The sequence below is a fragment of the Porites lutea genome, chromosome 10 (genome assembly GCF_958299795.1).
Source record: "Porites lutea chromosome 10, jaPorLute2.1, whole genome shotgun sequence".
Taxonomy (NCBI): Eukaryota; Metazoa; Cnidaria; class Anthozoa; order Scleractinia; family Poritidae; genus Porites; species Porites lutea.
The window spans coordinates 29,538,023-29,562,752 of NC_133210.1; the positions used below are offsets into that span (position 1 = coordinate 29,538,023).

Below are 24,730 nucleotides of genomic sequence, written 5' to 3' on the forward strand. Positions count from 1 at the left end.
TACCTTTGGTGAGTGATCTTTAATGCAAACACCTTCTCAATTTCAACCTAACCTCTTGCATCAATTCACTAAAACTTGAATCTACATGTAACTTTGTCTCTTGTACATGATTTGAAAAGCCTGAAGACATGTAGACATTATAAATTACAAGTGTCCAGGTGTAGCTAATGATCGAATCAATAAGTTAATGAGTAAAGGATCAGCTTGAAGAGAAATAGAACAGTCCTTCTACTGCTGCTGGTAGAAGTAGTAAAAGCCCCCGGGGTAAAACACTTGAGGCGGGGCGGGGCCCTGGGTGTAGGGCAAGTGATTCATGTACTGCCCCTGCTGTTGCGGAACATACGACATCCCTTGATCCCCATGGGAACCAACCGGAACGTAAGCCTGATTGGTGATCATGTTGCCTGCCGCGGAGTGAGGTCGAGGGGGGAGATGACCCGCATGGTTCTGGACGCCCATTCCAACGTGTTGACCAGGGTTCACAGATCGACCCCCACCCCCTTGAGCAGTCATGAGAGACAGCAGATGTTGGTTGCCGTGGTTACCAGGCGATTGTTGTAAAAGTGACGCGTGGAGTGGTTGTTTAAGTGATTGCTTTGACTTGTGACCTAGCGGAGACAGATGAGAGTCGCCGTGCTGCGAAAGAACGTGATTGTGATTGTTATATAGCGGTGGTTGGTCCATTTTGTTGGGTTTCTTGTGCTGTGGTAGGATCGTGGGGGCTTGCTCCATCTTTACAAACCCATTACCTGGGGTTTGGAATGTACCTCCACTGGACCCTCTTGCACCTGTATTACAAAACATTCGTTAGAACCTCAGAACGAGTGATCGGGAGAACATTGCCTAGTCCCCAGGCCTCATTATTCCGCGCGGATTATGCGTTTCGGATCACGTTCGTCTCGGTTACGTCACCGAGACGCATTGACAGAGGAAGAAGAAGCCGTAAAGGGTCTAGACAGGGAAGGAAAAAATGTCTATGTTTAAAGTGGTTGTGAAAAAATCAGGGGTCCTATCTGGCTAGCTTAAATACGCGAGTTGGAACTAACCACTACAAAACTATAGCGTTAACTCCTATTGGGAATTACAGTAACCTTCTTCCGTAATAATGATACGCACAAAAAAGTTAGCACCTTAAAAATGTTCCAATTTGAAAGACACAGCCCAGGGGGGGATCGCTAAATTCCTAAAAAAGGCCCCTCCGTTAACAAGCCCCCAAAATTCATAATGCAAAAAAGGCCTCGTTATAAAAACCCCTCTGTTTTTTCGTTAAGGGACTTATATTTTGTAACCCTTGCATACAAAACTACACCATAACATATCGAACGTTCAGACAAGCCTGGCAGACGTGAGATTTTAAAACTTGTTAGTTCAGGCTGATTTCTGGCAAGTTGGAGATTTTGAAATCGTCGCACTTTTTTCAAAAATCTCTCAAGTTTATTTCTATTACTAACCATGAACAGCAAACATCAACTTTAAACGTGGCCCCTAAAAGGAGAAAAGCAGCAATCGTAAGGATAAATGCAAGACTAAAAGCAAGCCTTTCATTCAAGAAACGGTCAAAAACAAGTTCTGCTCAAAACCTTTGGAATGCCCAAATTCTCCAGATCCTCTTCGATCATTTGAGCCAATCGTGTGGCATCAATGCCGTGTTCCTGGGATAGAAATGGAAAAATGCTTATTTCAAAATATATGCAAGCATATCCACCAAAAGAGGCACTAAAGTGAAGTTACAAAACTTAATAATTCCTCGCGAAGCGCCGAACCGCGAGGTTTATAATCTCGTCGCGCGCGAAGCGCGCGTGTATCACACGAGCATCGCAAGCCCAGCGTGATTTCCTCTTGGCTATAAATCTATCGAGTTTGGTTGGCGTCCGCCTTGACGTCATTCAGAGTAGTGACGTCAAAGTATATTATGGGTTTCCAGGCAACCGATTTCCATCGACGACAAAGCTCTGGGTTTTATTCATGAAGACGGGTTTTTTCATCTGTGAATTAAAACAATGTTTATGGTCGGCGAATCACCACCCAATATCTCAGGCAAATAAAAGAGAACAGCAAACTCAACAACGGTCCCTCCCCAGTTACATGATTTAACTTTATTTGTCCTCCCACCCCTTATCGGCTCCACCCCCCCCCCCCGAGCTTCGCGAGGTTCTGCGATACACGTATTTCTAGTAATAATAATAAAAAATCAGACAGCTCTATGCAACAGGTCTACTGTAGGCAAAGATAGAGACATACCTCGAAAACAGGTATGTACTTTTCTAAAGCCAGTCGTTGTAACAGTTGATTGATCTCAGAAATTCCTGTCGACGAAGATTGCTGATCAATCCAGTTTTCTCTCATTGTCAGTCCAGGAGGGTAGGGTCCCTGTGGCATGCGCGAATACTGTTGCCAGGGGTGTGCAGGGATGGTGCTTTCGCCGCCTCCGGGTTGCGACAAGTCCACGCTCGAACGCCGGGGTTGTGTCGGTAGGTTTTCACTCCAGCCTGTCGAAGCTTCACTGCTACTTAATGAACGCGGGCTCCTTTGCTTTGATGCCCACGACCGCACTGCAAAGTCATCAACCGATGGTCGCCCTCCCACTGAGGGGGGTGCCGACTCGGGAAGATTTTGCGTCCGGGGTAGGGAGGGTGACGATGGAGCACTATATGCACCTCTTCCCGGCACCCACTGTGCACCGGTCGGCACTCCTTGATCTGAAAGGGCAGTGCTCATCCCTCCGGAAGCTTGCTGAGGTGTAGGCGTCATGTCTTCAACAAAGGCCGATGAATTCCACACTCCAGTATTTCCTTGCACATCACTGTCCATGATGGAAGACAGCTCTTGCCTGCTACTGCTTCTACTGCTACTAGTGCTGTCGGAATTGTTCCAGGCCTGTTTATCAGGTGAGCCATCATCACACACAACAGATAGTGACGTTACGTGAGAAGCAGGCGGCGGGGGCTGTGATGTAACCGGACCCCAAATGCCTGATGACAGGGGCTTGAAAGTACCGGAGTCCCCTCGGAGATCCGATGCCCGCATCGTAACTGCCGAGGAATCTGCCGCAGACTTCTGAGCTGACGAAGAAAATTTTTCTTTCACGGGTGATATAAATTGCTGTTCTCCCTGATAATCATGCTGCAAAAAATCGTATTTGGTGGTTTACGAGTGTAATAGAAGTAGAAGGGTGATTTAGCAACGACGACAACCACAGCTGTACTCTGCGTAGCTGGAGGTTTTAAGCTATCGAGCCCGCAAATAGAGAGAAATATGTTACGCCGCTCGTTCGCGCGCGCTTTCGCAGCCTCGCCCCTCATTTTCCCGCCAAACAAACAACAAGCCACGCAGACTACGACAGCGGTGAAAACGTCACTGATCAAATGGAAATGAAATCTCGGACGCAAATAACGAGGAGTTTTTCATATGATAGTTCTGGTTCAATTTGTTTTTAGGTAAAATAATGTGAAATAAGGAGTTTAAAACAAAGGGAAATGTAACTTGATAACAACCAAGGATAAAACGCTTGCCATGAGTATTTTGTCTTGCCAAATTACGAACCAAAGCTCAGGTGACGTCAACTGACATCGGCTACTGAAGCATGCCGATGAGGTACGACGGGTATACGAACACTTCTTAGTATTCCTTATCGTCATATCTGATCACTGACCTTCATGGATACAGGTTCACATGTATTAGTATGCAAACTGAGAAAATTTAGCTCCTATTTAGCAGAGTATAGCTTGATACCTGTCCAGACCAGCTTATACTACGCGATCTCTCTTCACTCAGTTCATTTCTGTCTTCGCCAGTTGACCATGGATATGACGAGAGAGAACTGAAATAAAAAACAATATCAATATCATTTTAGAGCATCGGGGCCTCCATTGAAGAGTAGGGAACTTTAAAGCATCGATACCAAGCCCCGGTGGCCTTGTGGGATTCCCGCCAAAAAGGTATAAAAAGGCAGGAAATATAAAGCAAAGGCTGTGGGTTGACGTCGACCATGAACGTTTTATTCCGATACCAAGACATCGTTTAGACTGAGATATTCGCACTTCCCTTCTCGAAGGTTTGTTTTGTTGGTGATAAAGATTTAATATTACTTAACAAGTAAAATTCGTTAAGAATCCGTACTATACGCACCCCACAACAAACTTTTCTCCGAAACGTAAGCTGCTCGGGGCTTTCTCCTGGCAGGAGATTTTTTTTGGCCCTTGTGTGCTTCGCTTTAAAGTTCGTTCTATCGCCCGTCTGTGTCCTAATCTGTAGTGTACTATCTAGATCAAGACACAAGCTGTAGCTATCAGAGGGAAAATGATACAAGACAACCTACCCACTACTGAAGAGACTGCTGGTGAAGAGTTCCATTCCTGGGAGAGATCCCTGAAGAGAAAATGCAACACAAATTTGATTATTGCGAGAGGTATAGACGGAAGCTTCGCTTTTAGACTTGGCTAAATCTATATATTAATAAAACTTTATATTCGCCACAACTGGTTAATTTGGCCGATATCCAGCCATCTCAACCTCACGCTTAGTCAAACGCGTATAAAACTTTATAATTAAGCTGCAAGAGAGGACGTCGTGTCACGCGAGTCCCCACAGGGATTTCAACATTTGACTTCCCAGACACCGATCGGCGCTACACCACTGACCCTCGAAGTTTGATTCGTGTTGAGCTGCCGTAGGTTGTTTTGAAGTTTAAGCTCTTTTATCTGTTTTTGTAAATCCACAAGTTACCTCTAATTTTCCTCCGGATGAATAGCTGTCTGTGCCAATGTCTGAGATTCCTAACAAACGGTAGAAAGAATATTACCAGTTTATTCGCAAAAAAAAACGCATTAAGATACAATAATCATGATGCATCCCTGACTTAAATATTACTTTAGATCAATGAACTTTTGAGTTCTACTTTCCTGAGGTTCTATTTATTACGTTTTTTTCTGATTTTTGAGTTTGAGGATCGGAAATCCTAAAGTGTGACCATTAATGTTGTTCATTGCTATAAACATTGCACGCTGCTTTTGATTCTGTAAATGAACGCCCAAGAACCGAGAGGTTTCATAACTTAATTCCGTTTGTACGTTGCCTGGGTGACAGAGACTTTTCATGTTCGGTTTCCGGTTTCTGCCAAGTCTTCACAGTTACCCGCGCGCTTCGCCGCTCGTGGCCACGGCCTTCGGCCGATGACGGGTCGGTACGGCCGACCCTGAAACATCTCCGCCGAACTCGATCTCAGCAAACGAGAAAAAAACTCTGGTACCCTGGTAGTTTGTTCGGCACTTGAGTAGCCTAGCAACCCACACGTATTTCTGGCTGTTGCTTTTCTCCCTCTCCCCCCAAAGTTACTGAGCGACAACCGGAAATACGGTACAGCACCTGTACGTTGTGATGCCCAGGGGCTGAAATAAGGGAACTTGGACTTGTTCTTTTCCCTCGGTGAAGTTAACAAGCCAGACCCTGCTTCTGTGGTGGTCGTTGAGGAAGGTGCTCTCCTCTGTAAGAGCTGATCTTGTTGAAGAGCAGTGAACTCTGGAACAGGAGTTGCCTCAGCTAAAATAAAACGGATTTTTTATTGCATATGAAGGGGAATGAAGCAGAAACAGCAGGGCTGTCATTAGACTTTCAAGTTAAGGGGTAAACAATACAAGTAGGCGGGGAATCAAACAGCTAGGAATATTGTTTGGTTCTATTTTTCTTCCATTTTCCTACAAAAGTAGGCGGGGGTCATGTTCATACTACCCGGGGAAAATCCCCGGCACCCCGCCTCCCGGCCCTTAATGGCAGCCCTGAGGAAGAGACAAACAAGAAAAGCTCAGCGGGTTCAACCTGACTTAACCGGTCAAGCGTGTCGAAAAAATTCGCCTGGGACTCCCAAATCTCCAAGCCTACTGATCTCTCGCGTTGGAAATTAGCCTGGGGACGAGGTTGATGCTATGTTCAGGCCTGGTATGACAGTAAAGTTTATTATAGGACTGTCTGTCGCTAAGCCCAATAAGAAAATGAGTCGCGTTTATGTCGAAAAAAGACAAAATGGCGGACGAATCTTCCACAAGGCATTGCCTGTCCCATTCCCTAGTAGTGGGGCCGAGTTTTAAAGGGGAAGGGATGGTTTATTTCCAGACGAAGTAAATCAGACAGACTTGGAAAAAAAAAAAAATTCTCGCCTTGAGTTTTTACTCTATACAATCTATTAAAGGAGTCTTATTTTGTTTAGTTTACTTCACTCGCTGTGGAACTCAGTGTTAGCAATCAAATTCCTTGAAAATGAAGAAAAAAACATAGCTTCGTTGCTTTGTTACTTTCTTACTTTGCAAAGCTGTAACAGCAGAGGCCACTTCCCCAATGACTCCGAAAGGGTTTTCCGGTGTAACATGGCGGTCCATGTCTGTGGTCGTTGTCACCGCACTGGTACTTATGGATACTGTAGCTACCGATGTTGGCGAAGATGACTGCTTCTGAAGCGACAAAACAATAAATTGCTTTAGGATTGACGAAAAGTTGCAACCTCTTCCCCAGGGCGCTTTTCCCTGGGGACGAGGTTGGAAAAGTTGCTCAAAACATGCCGGATTATGAAATGTAGCAAAAGAAAAATTGGATGTATTCCACCTTCATCTCGCTGAGGTTGGCAATATTTGTTTTTACTCAGAAAGAAAACAGCCTAAATCCGCCTGCTGTACTTTTATCCAGCGGTATCTACGTAAAATTGTTCAAAAGTTTCTCTTTTGTGACCAAGAGTTGGCGCAAAATAGTTCGTGTCACTTTCTACAAAAAATTCTTCCTCCCACTCTCCCCTTTAGTAGTTGGACATGCGGTTTGGGGAGTATCTATGGTTCTGTTATTTGGTCATTTTCCTTAAAATATACGTGGATTAAGAACGTCTACCCATCACTGATTAAAGGTCAATAAGTTAAAAAGAAAAAACAATCAGGCCCCAGTTGTTCAAAAGGTAGATAGCACTATCAAAACTTCGCAAAATCAGGCCCTTAAGAAATACAGTATATGAAACCGCTTAAAATTGTCATCAATCGGTACCTTTGTTCCCCAATTATTCTGTGAAGAGACAGTTGTGGCTTCACTCACTGTACTTATGCTCTGACCATATTGCCGTGCACCTTGGTGTTCCTGTGTGCCCTGGTTGCCCAGTGGATGCTGTGGCTTACATGATCCCGGATTATCACTACTGTTTTGCCTTGCTGACGTCACCCTACTCCCAGTATCCCTTGCACTCGACACAGTCACCCCACTGCTGGCAGTCGTGGTCACAGCACTTGTACAAGCACCCATGCTCTGTGGGGACTGCCTGTATGGCTTCCACGCTGATAAAGCTGTTTGTGTTGAACCTGACGAAACTGGAGTTGAAGAAGCAAAAGTCTTGGCTACTTCAACACTGTCAGTGGCTCTATCATTAACCACAGAAGCACCGTTTTCTTCAAACACTTCCTGACTACTATCACTAAAATCCGATGAATTCTTTGCAGCATCCCTGGGTTTCTCTGTCTTGTTTGGTGTGACGGGTTTGGTGGGCGGTGCCTGTACCGCCATGTTGTTAGCCTGCTCAATTGTGGGCCACTCAGACGACGATGAAGGAATTGCAGCGTAGTTTCCCCGAACGGGGGCTGGTGAGGTGTTGGTTTCCATCCTGTCAGAGGATGACATCGCATTTGATGTTGTAGCCGTTGAAGAAGTAGGAGTTGCCTGCCCCATTGTACTGGGCGTGTTTAACGCTTGCGTCACAAGATACTTGGCTCTTTGTACTGCTTTGCTGGATCCCTACAAAACATCAGTAAATAAGCAAATTACCCTTTTTTAATTAAACGCGATTCAAAACAGGAAAGTCGTAAATAACAACCTGAAGCTTTAATTTGTGGTCCAATAATCTTTAGCCGGTGCCAGGCTCGCTGATGGCAGGGACGTCGGGAAAATAAGGTCAAGGGGAAACAGGAGGAGCCTGTTCTCTCCCATCCCCGCGCATTTTTCGCATCCCTTTTCACGATCTCTGCAGATTACTATTTTGGAGTCTAGAACAGGCTAGGTAAATTATCTTCGACTATATGGTCAAGATGCGACGCTGTGAAGAACAGCGATTCAAAACTCTTTCTTATGAAACACGGGGCTGGAACGAGCTGCAGATTCAAACAAATGCCCTGACTACCACGTCAAGTTTGAAATTAACTATGAGGGAGTAAAGCAGAGAAAATATGATAAATCCCTAACTTGCAGTCAGAAAAGCATGTCGTTCTAAGCTTGACATAACTGTCACGTTTCGCCAATATTTTAATCAAACAAAGAGAAAATTAGCGCGGGAAAACATCTAACACTTGGCCACGCCAACATACTAACATACCTTGATGGTAATAATTCTGTCAGTTGGATTCCTTGGTTCTGGTTTACCGATTGTTATCTGTGCCCCAGATTCTTCCTGAAAAGAACAAGTTCGTTTTCAACAAAAATCTATTAATTCCCAGCGTAAATCATACACAGACCTTAAAAAATACAAACCATTCTGGTACCCCTAAAAAATTCTCACAAGAAAGCTGTGCAGCTCTGTGCATAGAAACTCGTTTAGCAATTACCTCATTTCACTTTACAATCGTTACAACCCACCCTCCACACATTCTCCCATCCAAGAGGTAGAGCATCAACAATATTTCCGAAATAAACATTCCTTCCTTAAATATTATCTGTTATTTATTAACTTCATGGCATAGGCAGTTAACTAATTATCTATCACGTACTGTTATTGAATTGATCTTGCTTCCACCTCTGCCGATCACACGACCACAAATTGCATTGGGCGCTGTTAACTGAAACATGACTGTCCTGAATTTATAAACAAAAAAGTAATTGTTAGTGAGTGAACCAGTCAATTATTCGTCTGGACAATGGGTCTGTGGTTCAGTGACTCAACTCACCTTTCATATTTTGATTAACCAGTCACTCATTCATTTATTTAGCTATATCACAAAAGGGTCGCTTATTGATCAGCCAGTAAGATAGCCAGTCTGCTAGTTATTAAGTCAGTCTTTCAATCAGTCCGTCAGTCAATCCTTTAATTAGATAGTCTGGGTAGCAGAAGTAATCTAACAATCTAAATGAAGTACCGGAAGTATGTTTTGAATTTCCTTCCATCTGATTGGCCAATCGAGCAATGTTTTTTTAACAGGTCAACCATAGCACGTACTCAAATCCTGGTACATAGCTTGGGACCCAGAACAAGTTTTCTGCGCTGGATCACAGACTGAGTTAACCAGAGGTTTATATTCGTCTGTGGTGCATGCTATCTTTTACACAGTCAGTCAATAAGTCAGGCGATCAGTCAGTCAGTCAATCATCCAGGAAGTCAATTAATTAGTCAGTAAGTCAGTTAACCAGTCAGTCAGTCAGTCAGACAGTTAACTAGTTAGTCAGCCAGGCAACCCATCACTCAGTCAGACAGTGACAGTGTTTATTTTATCATTAGGCAAACTTACTTGGAGTTTGTGCTTCTTGTCACTTCTTTCCAACTATCCTCACCCTTTCCAATTTGGGAATGTTGCTGTTTTGACCTCGGTGAATGAATTACTGATATTCAAAAACAAAAACAGGATTTCTTTAGCTCTTTTTTTGCACGTTATTATACATGATTGTAATGAATTGTGCAATATAAATAGCAAATATTATTTTATTATTATTCATAAAGAAAAATTTTTTCTTTTTTGAAAATTTGTGTTTATGATAACCAAAAACACGTGTAGCTAATAAACTAGTTGACGCTTCTAGCAGTCCCATAGCAGTGTTTGTTTGTTTATTAAGTTTGACAATTACATGCGCTGCTTTCCCAATATTTACCTGGTTTATGTTCTCTTTCACCATCACTTGATGAGTTTTTAGCACCACTTGGCGTATGACCACTGCTTGATGTAGTTTTCGTTGACCCCCTCCCGCTGTCATTCACTGACAAAACATGTGTACCATCCACAACATGTGTACCATCTTTACTTCTCTTTGCTGATCCTTGATTTGTATCTGAAGAAGGCTTAGCTGGTGATCCTGTGTGGCTTGTTGCATCTTTGGGACTACTTGCCTTACCTCCACTGTGGCCTGCGCCTCCGGCTGACTGCTGTTTACCATGAGGGGTACTTTTCTTCGGGCTACCAACAGAGCTATTTACCCTTTCATTACTTTCCTTCTTTGGCACTGGTTTTTCACCTTTACTGTGATATTTGGTCTCTGTCTTGACACAGTTAACTTCTTGAGATTGAGTAACCTCACTTGTAGTCTTAGTTTTTACTTCAACTTTCTGCGACCTTGCGGGATCTTCCTGATTGTTTTTCTTTTTCGAAATCTTTGGCAGCTCATCATATCTCTGCCTTGAATTTCTATCCTGTACCTTGTGGTTTTGCGAATCGAATTCCTTTCCTGCACTCTGACTGCGCTGACGACCTTTATCTTTTGAGGAAAGTGAATTCTCTGACGTGAGCACATCACTTGTGCTGCTCAGTGGCCTCCTTGGCTTGGTTTGACTCACATCCTGAGGGGGTCTTTTGTTACTGTTCGAAGGCGAGAGCTTATTTTTGCAATCATCTGTTACCTGTCTATTGTTAAGTGCATTTTCTATCACTGGATTATCCTCCTTAACTGTTGTAGAATCCTTATGACTGTCCGTTGTTAACACCTCCTCAGTGTTCTTTCTTGTTGTATCGACCACGTCACCCACTCCGTCCTCTTGCTCATGATCATATTCATCTACAAACGCTTCTTGTGGCCTGTTCTCGAGCGGCAGATCTTCAACAATTTGACCGATACACTGTGAATCACATTCCCTTGCTGCCTTCCTTCTCTTGCGCTTGTCTCGACGTTTAGCTGCAGCTTTCTTTTTTCTTATGTCTTCCCTCTCTTTTTCATGCTCCAGTTCCTAAAACAAAATACAATAATGACATTAGGGCCATTTATACGAGGAAAAATAAGACGCGTCTTACTTGGGACGCGTCTTAAATTAGAGCCGAACTTTCCGTATAAATAGCACATTTCGTCTAAAATAAGACGCGGCTTAGCTAAGACGCGTCTTCTTTTAGAACAGCCCTTAACATCTGTTCTTAAATAAGAAGCGTCTTAGCTAAGACAAGAAAAACGCATGTGTTAATTTTTGGCACGCGACGTTGGATTGCCGTTGCTACGGGCAACATTCACGTGAAAACGAGTCAAGAACAGAAATAAGACGCGAAGCATTTATACGAGTTGTTCCCGTCTTAGATAAGACATGCTCGTATAAATGGTACAGTTGGCGTTATATGGACAGTTCGCGTCTTATTTAAGACGCGTCTTATGTAAGACGCATCTTATTTTTCCTCGTATAAATGGCACTATTGATTTTCTTTCAGTTTGACGATTTAAATAAGCATCCTTTTCAACCCCTCAAGCTCCAAGATCTGAATGCAAATTCTCTAAACTGACCTCCTTTCATTTCCCTAAGGAACAAGTTGAGAGAAGTTTTTAAAAGATCAAAGTATTTTCCCTCAGGTGATCATCTTATCATTTCTCATAAATTTTTCTCCCTGTTAGTATTAATATTGATGTTGTCATGGTAACAAGGAATTACAATCCAGTGTCAGATACTATCTAGTGTATCACGCTCATAGAGCAAACTCTCGTGATCCCAGAATTTTCCATCACTCACTGGATTCTTTTTCTTTTTTTTTTCTTTTCATCAAAAACAATAATAGATTACCAACAAAAGCACTGAAACCGTCTTAGCAAGAAACATTTAATTCCATACCATTACTGTGGTATAAGATCTATGAAGCATTCACCTTTAAGAAGATTTCTGTATTGCGCTGGACTTTCTGTTCCTTTGCCTTCTTTGCCTAAATACAACAAACCACCACTGTAAGTCAGAGTAATAATTATAAATGTTATGATAAACTAAATACATGAAATTAACTAATACTTAAACACTTTCCATTTCATTTACAGATTCAGTGATGTAGACAACAAAAATTATTACCTTGCTAAGTTGTTCTAACTTTTAGGTCATACGACAAAAACCTACCAAGCAACTACTCAAATAAACCTCACTGGTAGTGAATTTGCATGGCCCCTTTTTTTTGCAATAATGTATTAACCATTTTCACATAGACCATAATGCACCTTGTTTATTCCCCCAAATTTTGCATAACTATGATTTCCAATTTCTCCTGGGTATAACAGTCATCCCAAGTGAAATAGAAGACAGTGGTTATGCAAATTTTTTTTAGCAATGGGGGGAAGGGGTCGGGGGGGGGGGTAAACAAGTTGCCTTATGGTCTATGGTGAATTATAAATTTTTCCTTGATATTCAATTTAGAACAAACTTGGTTTGCAAAAGAAGCAATCTACAAAATTAAGGTAACCATAAAAAATACATGAACAACACAAGGGCAAAAAGGAGAGAAGAGGGGAGCTTAAACACATAATTTATTGCTCTGCTAACTCATTTTTCACCCCCCCCCCCCCAAAATTGATGGAAATCTAGTCCAGTCACTCCACTCTAGTTCCAGTGACTATTTCTGGACAACAGGGTTTTCATCAAGAATTCTAGTAGCAGGAGAAAGGTGTAATGTTACAGAAGAATATTCTGAAAGAGGTTCCACGTCTGAATAAAAAATAGTCATAGGCTACTCAATGTTGGCTGGAGAATTGTACGATCTCTGATGCTTAATAAACACTCTGGGACAGGGATGGTTATTTCTAACAGCCACTATTTAGGCAAAACTATTGAACCCGACTCTACATGGAGAGAGCTAATGCAACAACTACCTCCCTAGAAGTATTTCTACCCTATGGTAGTCCTCAACTTACAAGAAGGAACAGGATATTTACATAGCGATTTACAATATGCAAAATTTAAAAAACATTCCTCTTGGTAATTAAAAATAGATTGTATATCTTATCTTATCTTATTTTCCTTTGTTTTAAACACATTATCATACATTACCACACCCCCAAACAAAGGGAAATAAAATGTAAACCAAGGACAAAATTGAACCACAACATATATAACAAACCTTGGTGACAAGGTCATAGCACTTTGTTCGTCCTAACATCATGTCATCATGTTTTTCTTTGTCATCCACAGGTGCAACCAGGCATTTCTGACACAGGTCTTCAGAAGGAAGGTGGTTGACAACACCAAGCAGCCATTCCACTACCTGTTGCGATAAGAGATGAAAAAAACACTATGGTTTAGTAAACTATATTAATTTTAACTGCTCAATTCCCACAATAATTGACTGGCATCTAACTCAGGGTACAAAAAAAGTCAGTTTTACTGTCAGCTTACCCACCTGCTAGCCCACCTACAAGAGAATAGACCTTTTTACCATCACGGCGGCCATATTGAATTAATTCGATCTAAGGAGTATTATAGAGCCATTTCGTTTCTATTTTCGGGACATTTGGTCTTAAAAGTTTTCTTAGAATAAGATTGTAATGGGAAAAAAGATCCTTGTGCTGTGTTTGGATGTAATAATGATCGCCTTTTTCCCGAGAAATATACAATGAAAGACCATAATTATTTCTAATACTAAACTAGAACAAGACGATCATTATTACATCCAAACACGGTACAAGGATCTTTTTTCCCATTACAATCTTATTCTAAGAAAACTTTATGAAAAAAAGTCCCGAAAAGCGCTTGAAAATACAAATGAAATGTGCTCATTCCCCCTGGGCATCCTGTAATACTCCTCAAATCGAATTAATTCAATATGGCCGCCGTAACGGTAAAAAGGTCTATTATTTCAACTAGCCTCCCCCCCAACCCCCACCACCAATTTTTTTAAATGGAAATAAATTCATAAATTGTTGTCAAACCTCAACATGTCCATTCTTCATGGCCGCCACAAGAGGTGTGTTGTTTCGTGAGTCACAGGCCTAAAAATAAAATCAATGAAAAGAGTCAACAAACAATCCATTATTTTCTTAAGTCCACTTATGTCAGAGTTTAGCATAACCAGGACTTGTGGAGACTCAGCCTTCATAAGGTACAGCGTTTGTATCTTGGGCCTCTGGTTCAGTATACTGGGCAAAATGATAAACTACTGCGTTGGTTAAGATTTTCAACCAATGATTATTTCTATGACAGGCCATCACTACTTGATGAAAAGTTAAATTCTCTTTTTACTTTGAAATCAAGAACAAGGCAATCTTCAAGGACTTTTTTCCACACCCTTTCCTTTGTTTCCCAGTTTTTTTCACAAGTAGTTGAAGATTTATGCTAAACTAAATCTCTGTTTCACCTCAGTATCTGCTCCTTTTTCATACAGCTGTTGAGATATCTGTAGATGGCCCTCTTTACATGCCAGGTGAAAAGGAGTACAGCCTTTTTTTGTATGACACTCGACATTAGCCATTCTGGTGAAAGAACACAGTCATACATGTATTGGTGTTTTTTAATTCCCTAGGAGATGTGACAAAGAACTGATCATTGAAAGGCTCCATGTTGAGCCGATGAGGCTCTCTAAAGAATAAATGAGTTTGCCAGGGAAAGTTCAATATTGTAATACTGGAAAAGGAAAAAATATACCGACCTGCTCAGTAACAAAGACACAAGTTCAACATGACCTTTTTCCCCAGCTAATGTCAAGGGGTTTTCCCTGAAATCAGAAGCAAAAGCAGTCAATTTTAATAACAAGTACTTGAAGTGTATGAACCCTCCATTTATCAAAAGCAGGTTTTAGACAAACAGCTGGCTACAAGACAACACACCACTTCTATGGCTGATAATCTTGGCAAGTTGTGAACCCAGGCAAGGCAGGTATCCACAACTTGCACTGTGTTATCAGGGTAAAAAGGGAATGGGTGGCTAAGAGGAGGGAAGAATTTGAGAGGGTCTCAGAGGGCCCTTGATCAGAATAATTCTTCATATCATACTCAGCCTTATCCAATAATTTCTATTGAAGAATATGAAGTGCAAAGCCCAAAACATCAAATTTGGATTTCTTCAGTTTAACAATTCTTAACTTACAACATATTGCTGTGTACTATGTTTCCTTTTAAGTGTGCCATGTCAAAAATATATTTTCCACTTTACACTACAAGGTCAGTCATCTACACTAGTATTACGGCATTCCTTTAATATTCAATAAACTTCTTACCTGCTGTTTGGAAAAGGTGCATTCACACTTGCTCCATAATCCAACAGTAGTTCAACCACATCCACATGGTTTTCACGGCAAGCCTACAGGAGACCAAAAACAAGCAAGGTGTCTCAGCTTCAACTCAACTCCAGTTGTATGATAAAATGTTGTGACACTTCTAGAAAAATACACTTGGTACATGATGGGTCATTAGGACAACATGCACTGTCAAGTCCATCAGCCCCCTTCCTTAAATTGGGCAGTTCCAGAAAATGTCTATTTTCCACCCACAAGTCAGAATATAACACCCCTCTTGGTTTGCCGTGTGCTCAGTACAGTGGACTCAGATATGACCATAGGTTTATGAAAAAACAGATGCTCACACTCGAAAAACCAGTTGGACGAGAAAAAACAAGACTGACTAGAACAGAAGTTCAGGCTGTGTCGACTTCAAAAGCTTGACACAATTCAGGCAGAGCCTCTTTTTCTACTCCCTGATCAAGAAGAAGACAAAAGGATCCTGTGCTCGCAGGATGCAGGGCTTGAAAAATTCCCATACTGTCGTCTGGGACAAGCAGATTTTCTTCCGAGGCAAGTAACTTTTAAATTCACTTGCCCAAAGGGCAAGGGTCTTAGCAGGTCATCTTCTAACTAAATCAATTATTTAAGACAAGCGAGAAGTGTCGCTGGGAAGGCAAAATGTAGGAGCTGCTTTCCCAAAGGACAAGCTGGAATTTAAGTTTTTTCCGAGCCCTGAGGGTGGAAAATAACTGTCTGTCAAAGGGTCTGACATTGAAACTAATTGAACATAATATGTACATGTAGTTTAGTAAAGTTTACAATAAGGATTCTATATTTTAGCCATACATTGTAGAATGATGTTTACAGGTTACCTGAAAGAGTGGAGTGATGCCTGTCTTTGTTCTGCAGTCTCTGTTTGCAACATTTTCAAGGAGAAGTTCAGCAACATCTCTATGACCTTCAAAAACCATTCAATCAAAGACACATGTTAAAAATTCTCAATTCTGGACAACAATAATATTGTTACAATGTACAGCTGACATCACAACTGATATTAATAAGACTAATGAAATAAGATGCATTTTTCACATCAAGCATGTAAAAAGAATATCCATGTTACTGTTTGATAATGAAAAGCCAGGTTGGCTGAAACATCGTATCTGATAAATTATACATCTTAACAGTTTTCTTTTAAAGTTACGCCATTTTTTTTCATGTAAATCACGACAGGATATCTATGCAGCCCAGACACTTGGGTTGCTAAAGTAATATTTTTCCAAGACTTTTGCACCTTTGCAAGACAATAAACCATTTCTGAGTTGTCCCAAGCCTCTGTTTGAAAGTGAGGCTAAGTGTAAAGCCATTGACATGAAAATAAATTTTCATTCTCATTCAAATAAAACACATCTTAACAAGAAAGGTTTTGCTCTTAGCCTCCTTTTGAAAGCGAGATTTTTTGGAATTCAGAAAATTTCTATTTCCACAAGACATATATTTAAAACAGGAACTTGTTAGAGCAAATTCCTCTTACTTTTTCAAGACCTAGATAAAAATTGTTTTCTGTAATCATTGTTTAGCATATATATCAACAACATCCACAATCCAAATCACATGGCCCTGTTGATCAAATCCTACCTTTCCAACAAGCCATGAACAGAGGACTTTGACCATAGTTATCAGGAAGCTCTACATCTGCACCATGAAGGATCAATTTTTCAGCGACAGCAACATGCCCCTCCCTGAAATTTAGTGCAAAAGTTAGGAAATTTGCCCTTTGTTTGCCTTGACTAGTTAAGTAATTCTGCCTTAGAATGACTTTGCGACAAATGCAGACTGCAGACTTGCACATTAACAAGGTAAACATTGTTGTGAAATGTTCTACCAGATTCCCTTTCTGTAAAACAAACCTTTTAAGAAGACTTAGGGATAGGGAATCTGTGGAGCATTTTAGAAAAATGTGTACATCATTATTTTACCTGCCAGTTGGCAAGTCTGCAGTCTGCATTTGTCGCACATTGATGAGTTTGTGGGACCCACCAATACTGAACCTTTTGGTTTGTAAATAACATTGTCAAATTTCAGAATGAACTTTAAACAATGCTCTTTATTTGAGTGTCAATGTATTAGTATAGGTAATAGCATGATTTGTAGTGATATTTGGCATAAATACCACAAGTGATATTTCAAAATTGTTATACATAATTTCACGAGCCGTTAGGCGAGTGAAATTTGACACAATTTTGAAATATCACGAGTGGTATTTATTCCAAATATCACGTTCAAATCATACTATTATTTGTTTATACTACTACCCGCAAAGGTTTTGTAATTTTCACATGTAGGTATTTCAAATTAAGCTGAAATACCACTGCTCTAAGCCAATCAAATTGCAGAAATTTCTCATGTAGTAGTATAAAGCCTGAAATAACTAATATTCTGAAGACCCTTTTTTAACATCTCCTACTGTAGAAAAAGGCCCACCATTTTACCTGGTCATCCAAGCCATGCAAAGGACTGACTGTTTGCAAAGCAAAGGTAGTACCTTTAATGTTCAGTCATTTTAAGACTGTGAGTACTGACCAAACCCACAACCTTACACTCTGCAATTAAGTGCTTTACCAACTGAGCTGTACTGCCGCAGAAAATTCAGAGCAATTCTTCTGAGTTACCTTAACCAAGTATTAGAGCAGCTTGTCACTTATCTTTACACAACCAGTCTCTTTGAAAGGTTTCTTCATCATGTGATAAAGTATGCTTGATTTTATAAGCTTATGTGTGATGCAGCATTTCAATGGCTGCTGAGAAAGCTGTCATGTAGGTTTAAAAAGCAACCTAGTTATTATACTAGCACAAGAAAATTAGTCCATATACCTTGTCGCCTCCATCAAAGGAGTACAGCCAGTCTTGGTCTGATGGTCACCTTTTGAGTTATGTTTGAGAAGCAGATCCACCACCTCAACGTGGCCTGTTTTGCAGGAAATATATATTTTAATGTTTGAAGGGTTGTTAACATGTGCACTTTAAACAAAATAATGCCTGACTGTAGCCTGAGAAAACAGCTGACCAACTGGTTTCCCCACCAAATGACATCTGAGAAATGAGTGCAGAAATTCCATACTGATGATGCGTCACTACTTAGACCCGGGCAGTGCTTCTTATTGGTCATGCCACATGAGAAATTTGATTCAACCAATCAGAAGCACTACCCAGATCTGGGTAGTGACGCATCATCAGTATGGAATTTCTGCGCTCATTTCTCAGACATCATTTGGCAGGGAAACCAGTGGTAGTGTCGCCAAATTTCAGCTGTTTTCTCAGGCTAGCCTGACTGCTTCACACTGTTCTTCCTTCCTTGAGCAAATTTTATGCAAGGAGGGAGGGAGAGGATGCAGAGATTATCTGATCTAAAAGTACCTTTCCAGCACGCAAGTGTAAGAGGGGTGTCATCGTTGCTTCCAGATGGAGTGTTTATTTCAGCTCCTTTGTTCAGCAAAAGTCGAGTAGTTTCAACATGACCTTCCCTGAAATTGACACGACAAAACGAACATTATCTACCTTGTAAAGACTCCAGAACTTAATACTAAGTCATAACAGCACTTACTGAAAACAGTAGGTGGGCAAGAAAGGGCACTAAGACTTGAATGACCCACGAACATGTAGCCATAACTCTCAAACAATTTCACTGAAAAGGCCTCATCACTGTTCGAAACATACCTTGAAGCTAACATTAGAGGTGTACAGCCAGCTTTGTTGCGATGCTCAATATTTGACTTGTGTTCCAGAAGAAGCTCTACTACATCAGTGTGACCTGTGGACACAGAAAATTAGGACATACTTACAGCAACAAGCAAAGGCAAATTAACATTTTTTGCTGAGAGTACTTACTGAGCAGCCTGGTGAGAAAACTACCCATTTTAAAAATGAAAGCAAAGTTAAATCAAGTCAATGCATTACTTCAAGTTTTTATCCCAAATTAATTTTGTGTACCGCTACATATGTAGTTATTACCAACATGTATCACATCAATCTAATCCTTAATGCTTACTTACAATCACGATAGTCAGCAACAGGATAGAGTTATAGTTCAGGAGATACAGTTAGCTTTTAGTACTCATGTCAAATCTAAATATCCCTACTATGTGGGGGAAGGAGGGGAGCTTCTTCCCAGAGCTTGGCAAGGGTACTACCTCATGATTTTGCTAGTGGTTGTTCTGCATTTTTTCTTGCTTAGTTTCCCTACCCCTCCACCTACAGCCTTGCATACGTTTTTTTTCCATACTCTGGGCTTTCAGCAGGGATGGCAAAACATGTTTCATCCTAAGTGGGCTGAGGAGACTTTCCTCTTCAGAAAAAGTGGGAGCAAACTAGCCCCCTCCCCTCCCCAGCTCTACTGCCCCTGTGACATGTACCCAGAGGTGGGCTGCCGCTCATTTTCCATGGAGATGTTACCACTTCAGGACACATTTGATTTAATCAAGTAGGTTAATTCTCAATTTCCTTTGCTTCCTATCCATAGCAAAACAAAGAAAATTGAGAATCACCAAGGCTTAAAAAATTTAACCTGAAATCAACTTTGAGCTGTGAAAGAGACAGCATTGCTGTTCAGGAGATTCCTGATCATTATGCTACTCACCATCCAAACTTTCTATTGGCTTATAGTTTACATTATAAATACATCATACCTTTCCAGCAAGCCAGGGTTAGAGGAATATTATTTTCACTTCCAGAAGGAACATTCACTTCAGCATTACTATCAAGGATCAGCTTTGCCACTGAATAATGACCCTCCCTATAAGATGTTAAAAAATTTGTTACAGCATAAAATGACTTGACACTAAACATTGCACATGGAAGGGCCATTTACTCACCCCCCACCCCCCCCCCCCCAACAACTCCTATGGATGAAGTAAGAAGCCCCTTAAGAAAAAAAAATATAATATCAAAAGTCCCCCCTCCCCTAGAAATAACCCATTTTTTGTCATACCCCTCAGAAATATTCTAAAGATCAAAGGTGCTGACACAGCCACTCCCTCAGAAATAACGTTCTTGCCCCTCTTAAAAAATCTCATCCATTAGGGCTGTGGATATTTAATGAAATGGCCCAAAATAACGTCATTGGGTTTTAAAACTACACATAAAATGTCATAAAACTTGAATAGGTAGACCTATTGTTAATACAATATTGTTAGCACATTCATCAAATGACTTCAGTGAGACGTGTGTTAAAAAACAAGGCTACAGAAACCTTCATGCTTAACAGATGACCATTCAAATAAAAGCTACTGGGCACTTTTAATATGTACATGTACCCTTTACTATGCTAAGAAAAGTGGTTACAACTTTTGAAAATTTTTGCTTTGAGAAGCAACACGTAAAAATAATTTTTATTTCCTGTTAATTATGATTTGTTGGATGACTTTAAGGTGGTATAAGCAAAAGAGTTACATAAAAACACACAAAACAAACAAATACAGCAGATTTCCCAATAATTCTTATTATTACAGTTGCATTCTGTGATCACCTCTGATTTTAATCATCCTAATAAATTAACATAACTTCCTGAAATATGTTGGTTAAGATTAATGATCAAAAATTACATTTTTAATAGCCAAAAAAAATGCAAATGAAACACAATTTGGTCACTTAGCTATGATAATAAATGTTGACAGATTTACCAAATCATGCATTAACAGTTTTGGCAAACAGTACAAGCTGCACTTTGTGACAAAAAGAAAGAAAAGAAAGGGGTAAACAAGATGACTGAAAAAAACAAATCCATGAAAATTAACAGAAAAAAACTCAAACTTAAGTTATGCTAAAATATCAAGCTGGATAAAAAGGTTTAACCAGTTCAAGAAATTCCATATTATTACTTGGTATTGCTCAGGTAAAACATTTCTAGGCAGCAAGTAACAAGAACTGAATATTTATATCCACTTGTCACAATGACACATCATTGCTTTCAACAGAACAATGTGTGAGTGCAAAGCAACAGTTTCAATCAATATTACTTAATTGAACTTAAATCTGATCGGAGTGCATTATCCATGACAAATCTCATACCATGAAGCATAATCTGGAGAAAAACTGACAGTACATAGATGTTCATCAAAGGCTATTTTGCTTTGGTAACATTTAATGCAGAGTCCCTAAAATTTCTAATGCTGCAGTGATTTTGTTACCCCTGAGTCCTGCGTCCCTGAAGTATAAAAATCCCCAAAGATGCAAAATAATTCATGGCATGTGTTCCATGGAATGCAAAAATCGTTCGATTGATCTGAAAATGTTTTTGTAGAATATCCTGTTTGTGTGATTCCTATGACTGATTTTTAACTAGGCATATTTGTCTTAGTCTTTTTTGTGTTTTAAATTGAAGGACTATTTTAATTTAAATACTTTTGGACTCTATCTTCAGATTAACTGTCTGATTACATAAAGGCCCAAGCATTTTCAATTTAGGAGTCAGTTGCTTTTTTAACTAGGAATCATTGGTTCTGGACTGGGAATCATGATTTTTCACAAGATTTGTCCCAGGACTCACTATAACAATTTGTAACAAAATCATTGATGTTCTGAATCTAATAATAGTAGACTTGTTTTAGAAATTTTTCCATAGAAGATGCATAATTTGTTGAAAAAAAAAAAGACATTATTTTGTCTCATAATTGCATCATCCTCAAAATTTCGCATAATTTTCCCAATACGTTCTCACCTTGTACACATACAGGGTATATTCTAGAGTGCGGCCTTGCGGGATTCCCGCAATTTGGAAAAAAATAGCGCAAAAAATTTACATCGCCACATCAAATGGGGCACAAAAGTTATAGGCCCAAGGATAAGAATTTCTTTTTTGGAAACAAAGTTACTGACACAGTCACATCACTGACAACAACACTGATTTGACGGCCGCTCTATAAACTTACTTTGAACTTTTATAGCCTCTTACTGTCTCAATTGCCTTTCTCTTCTTTGTTTGGGTCATTATTTCACCCAACAAACATTCGGGATTCTGCAGTCATTTGAGCCTAGGCTTTTTCAGTTGCCCAGAATGTTCCAAAATGGCGGCAAAATGTCAATAAGACTAGTGTTCGTTTTCTCATGGAACAGTCTGCACCAATAAGTTCAAATACCTTTTGTGGAACCCCCTTTCTTAAAAAAGATCCCCCTAAAATTACAGAACAGGGCCCACTTGACCCTCATTGGCCAATTTCTAGAACAAACCCTGAATGTGTTTATACAAATTGAGAGAACATACAAAAAAATTGGGATGACTGAACTCAAAATATTTTGTCCATCAGCGTGAATGTTATTTTCAGCCATGTGGGTGTTAACCAAGCAAGGTAAAAAAAAAGATTTGTGTCAAAGGATTTAAAAGGGTTTGTTGATCACTTACAAGAAGTTTAGACTGAGATATTTTTAAGAATCTGGGTTGTGGCTCAATCTTTTTTTGGTTCAAATTTGATTTTCATTTGTTTTGGTGTTTGGTAATGAATGTTAATGAGTTTGAAACAAAAGAAAATGACATTTGTGTTGAGGATAAAATTGAACTTCAATATCTGCACCAGGTTGTAATGAAAGTAAATGGATCTTGAAAAGTGCTTTGACAATCACAGCACTTTTTTGAGAGAGTTTTAAGACTAATATTATTGTCGAGTATAATCTAGGTGGTTTCAGAAGGAAAGAAACCCTTTCAAATCCTTGAAAGAAAAACTGGCCCTAAGGGGATATGAACTTTTGACCTCTCATACCGAAAGCTAGAAAGGCTATCTGGGAGAAGGTGAAAACAATATTCAGATTTGAAAAGGATTTCTTTTCTCTGATAATGTTTACATACCATTCTCTACAATGCAGAGTTTATATTTCTCTGAAGGTTATATCATACAAGGTATACGTACCGAGCTGCTAGCATAAGTGGAGTACAACCATCCTTTGTGCGATGCTCTATATTGGATTTAAACTCCAACAAAAGCTTGACGACATCATGGTGGCCCTTCCAACATGCACTGGTCAGTGGAATATCATTATTGCTTCCACTTGGAACATTAACCTTGGCTTTACGTTCCAGTAACTTCCTCGCGACATCGGTATGCCCCCCAAGTGCCGCAAACATGAGTGGAGTAAAGCCCTCTTTGGTGCGGTGCTCGATGTTGGCATTCCTCTCCAGAAGTAGCTCCACTACATCACAGTGCCCCTTCCAACAGGCAAATGTAAGGGGGCTATCTTTGTTGCTATCTGACTCGACATTTATTTCAGCCCCATGATCAAGCAGCATGGCAGCTACTTTGACGTGACCTGCCAGGGCTGCAAACATCAGTGCCGTACAACCATCTTTGGTACGATGCTCAACATTGGAGGTCCTTTCCAAGAGCAACTCCACAATGGCCTCGTTGCCAAGGGTGCAGGCCCAAGTGAGGGCACTATCTGAGGTGGTTTCAGTGGGGGCATCGATGTTAGCATTATGATCCAATAAATAACGAGCTACATCAGTATGTCCCTGGCTACACGCCTCCAACAAAGGTGTATTGCCAGCCTTGTTTCTATAATCCACGTGGGCACCGCTTTCCAACAACAGCTCTACGATGTCGAGTTTCCCTTGTCGACATGCTAAACTCATCATTTCATCCAAGCTGACGTCCGCCTCTGCGACGGAACGAAACACTGGATCGGTTTCGTCAATTTGACCCGGTTCAACACCTTCATCATTCTCTTCTTCGCCTGAACTCATCGTCCACATGAAACGTCAACTACCGAGCTGTCCTTCACCAAAGCGAATCACCTTGCGTCCAAAAAGTGAGCACCCGTAGATAAATTCAGTTTCGACTTCGAAATTTCATTCTGGTTCTGTGAAGTTTGTGAAAAAAATCACGCGTCAGAGAAGCACGAGAAAAAAGGCGAAAGATTGTAATAACTTTGTGAGGAAATGCCGTTTTCTACCTTTTTCTTTGTTGTTAGTATTCAATTCCTTCTTATAGGAACAGTTGTATTAAAGCTTAAATTATAAACCTCGACAACCATACAACTTAATAATTCAAGAATAAAATTGAAACTTCCCATACCTTGATGAGATTTAGCGACCAGGGACGGTCACACAAGTGAAGATTTTATAGAGCAAGTTACGGGAGTATGTCAGACTCCTCATCCAGGGAAAATTAAGTTGTTTTTCCCCGTCGAATTCAGTTTTTATCTTTCAGAAATTGTTCACTGTCTCTGGCCGGTGCAGCGCGCAGGATCAACACATGCACATTCACGGCTGAGTGACCACGCCACTTGCAAACGTCTTGGCAGTTCTTATTTATTTGCACTTCTCAAGCGATACGATTATTTGCCGGTAATAAAATAATAAAAATTCCCATCATAATAGTTCCATTTCTAAGGAAAAACCAATCAGTGCCTGTTGTAGCAGAAAGCCTAAACTAATATGACATGGAGCTCAAATAAAACTATCTGATAAAATAGTAAATATGGGAAGTAGCCATGCAAATTTTAGCCATAATTATGGTGTTTGTCCAGACATAAAAGCAAGCTTTTTCACGAGGAAAATTTGACAAGGAAGTCCTGCCCGTGTAAACAGACCTTTGGATCGGGAATAGATAAGAAACTGTTGTTTAAAACGACCCTTAAAAAAA

The 24,730-nt window shown here is 40.3% G+C and overlaps 1 protein-coding gene across 1 annotated transcript; it reads right to left on the minus strand.

The window, feature by feature from the left end:
• On the minus strand, positions 1 to 24,340 carry LOC140949814 (uncharacterized). Its single transcript, XM_073398945.1, has 28 exons — positions 24,161 to 24,340; positions 23,000 to 23,945; positions 19,787 to 19,893; positions 18,819 to 18,912; positions 18,519 to 18,625; positions 17,976 to 18,069; positions 16,740 to 16,843; positions 15,977 to 16,062; positions 15,102 to 15,184; positions 14,535 to 14,600; positions 14,244 to 14,358; positions 13,819 to 13,878; positions 13,011 to 13,154; positions 11,778 to 11,831; positions 9,817 to 10,882; positions 9,459 to 9,549; positions 8,724 to 8,808; positions 8,333 to 8,407; positions 7,021 to 7,758; positions 6,296 to 6,443; positions 5,365 to 5,538; positions 4,726 to 4,775; positions 4,319 to 4,368; positions 3,733 to 3,820; positions 2,242 to 3,123; positions 1,581 to 1,652; positions 1,452 to 1,485; positions 1 to 788 (listed from the first exon to the last, which is right to left on the minus strand). Exons 2-28 carry the CDS (start codon positions 23,836 to 23,838, stop codon positions 229 to 231), a joined length of 6,066 nt encoding a protein of 2,021 aa, XP_073255046.1. The 5' UTR covers positions 23,839 to 23,945; positions 24,161 to 24,340; the 3' UTR covers positions 1 to 228.
• Positions 24,341 to 24,730: the final 390 nt, after the last annotated feature.

Coding starts and splice junctions, on each gene's coding strand:
- LOC140949814 (XM_073398945.1), bottom strand. CDS start 23,838: ATGTGGACGATGAGTTCAGGCGAAGAAGAGAATGATGAAGGTGTTGAA. Junction 18,626..18,818: donor CCTCTAATGTTAGCTTCAAG/GTATGTTTCGAA, acceptor TGTCAATTTCAG/GGAAGGTCATGTTGAAACTA. Junction 16,063..16,739: donor GTTCATGGCTTGTTGGAAAG/GTAGGATTTGAT, acceptor TGGTTTTTGAAG/GTCATAGAGATGTTGCTGAA.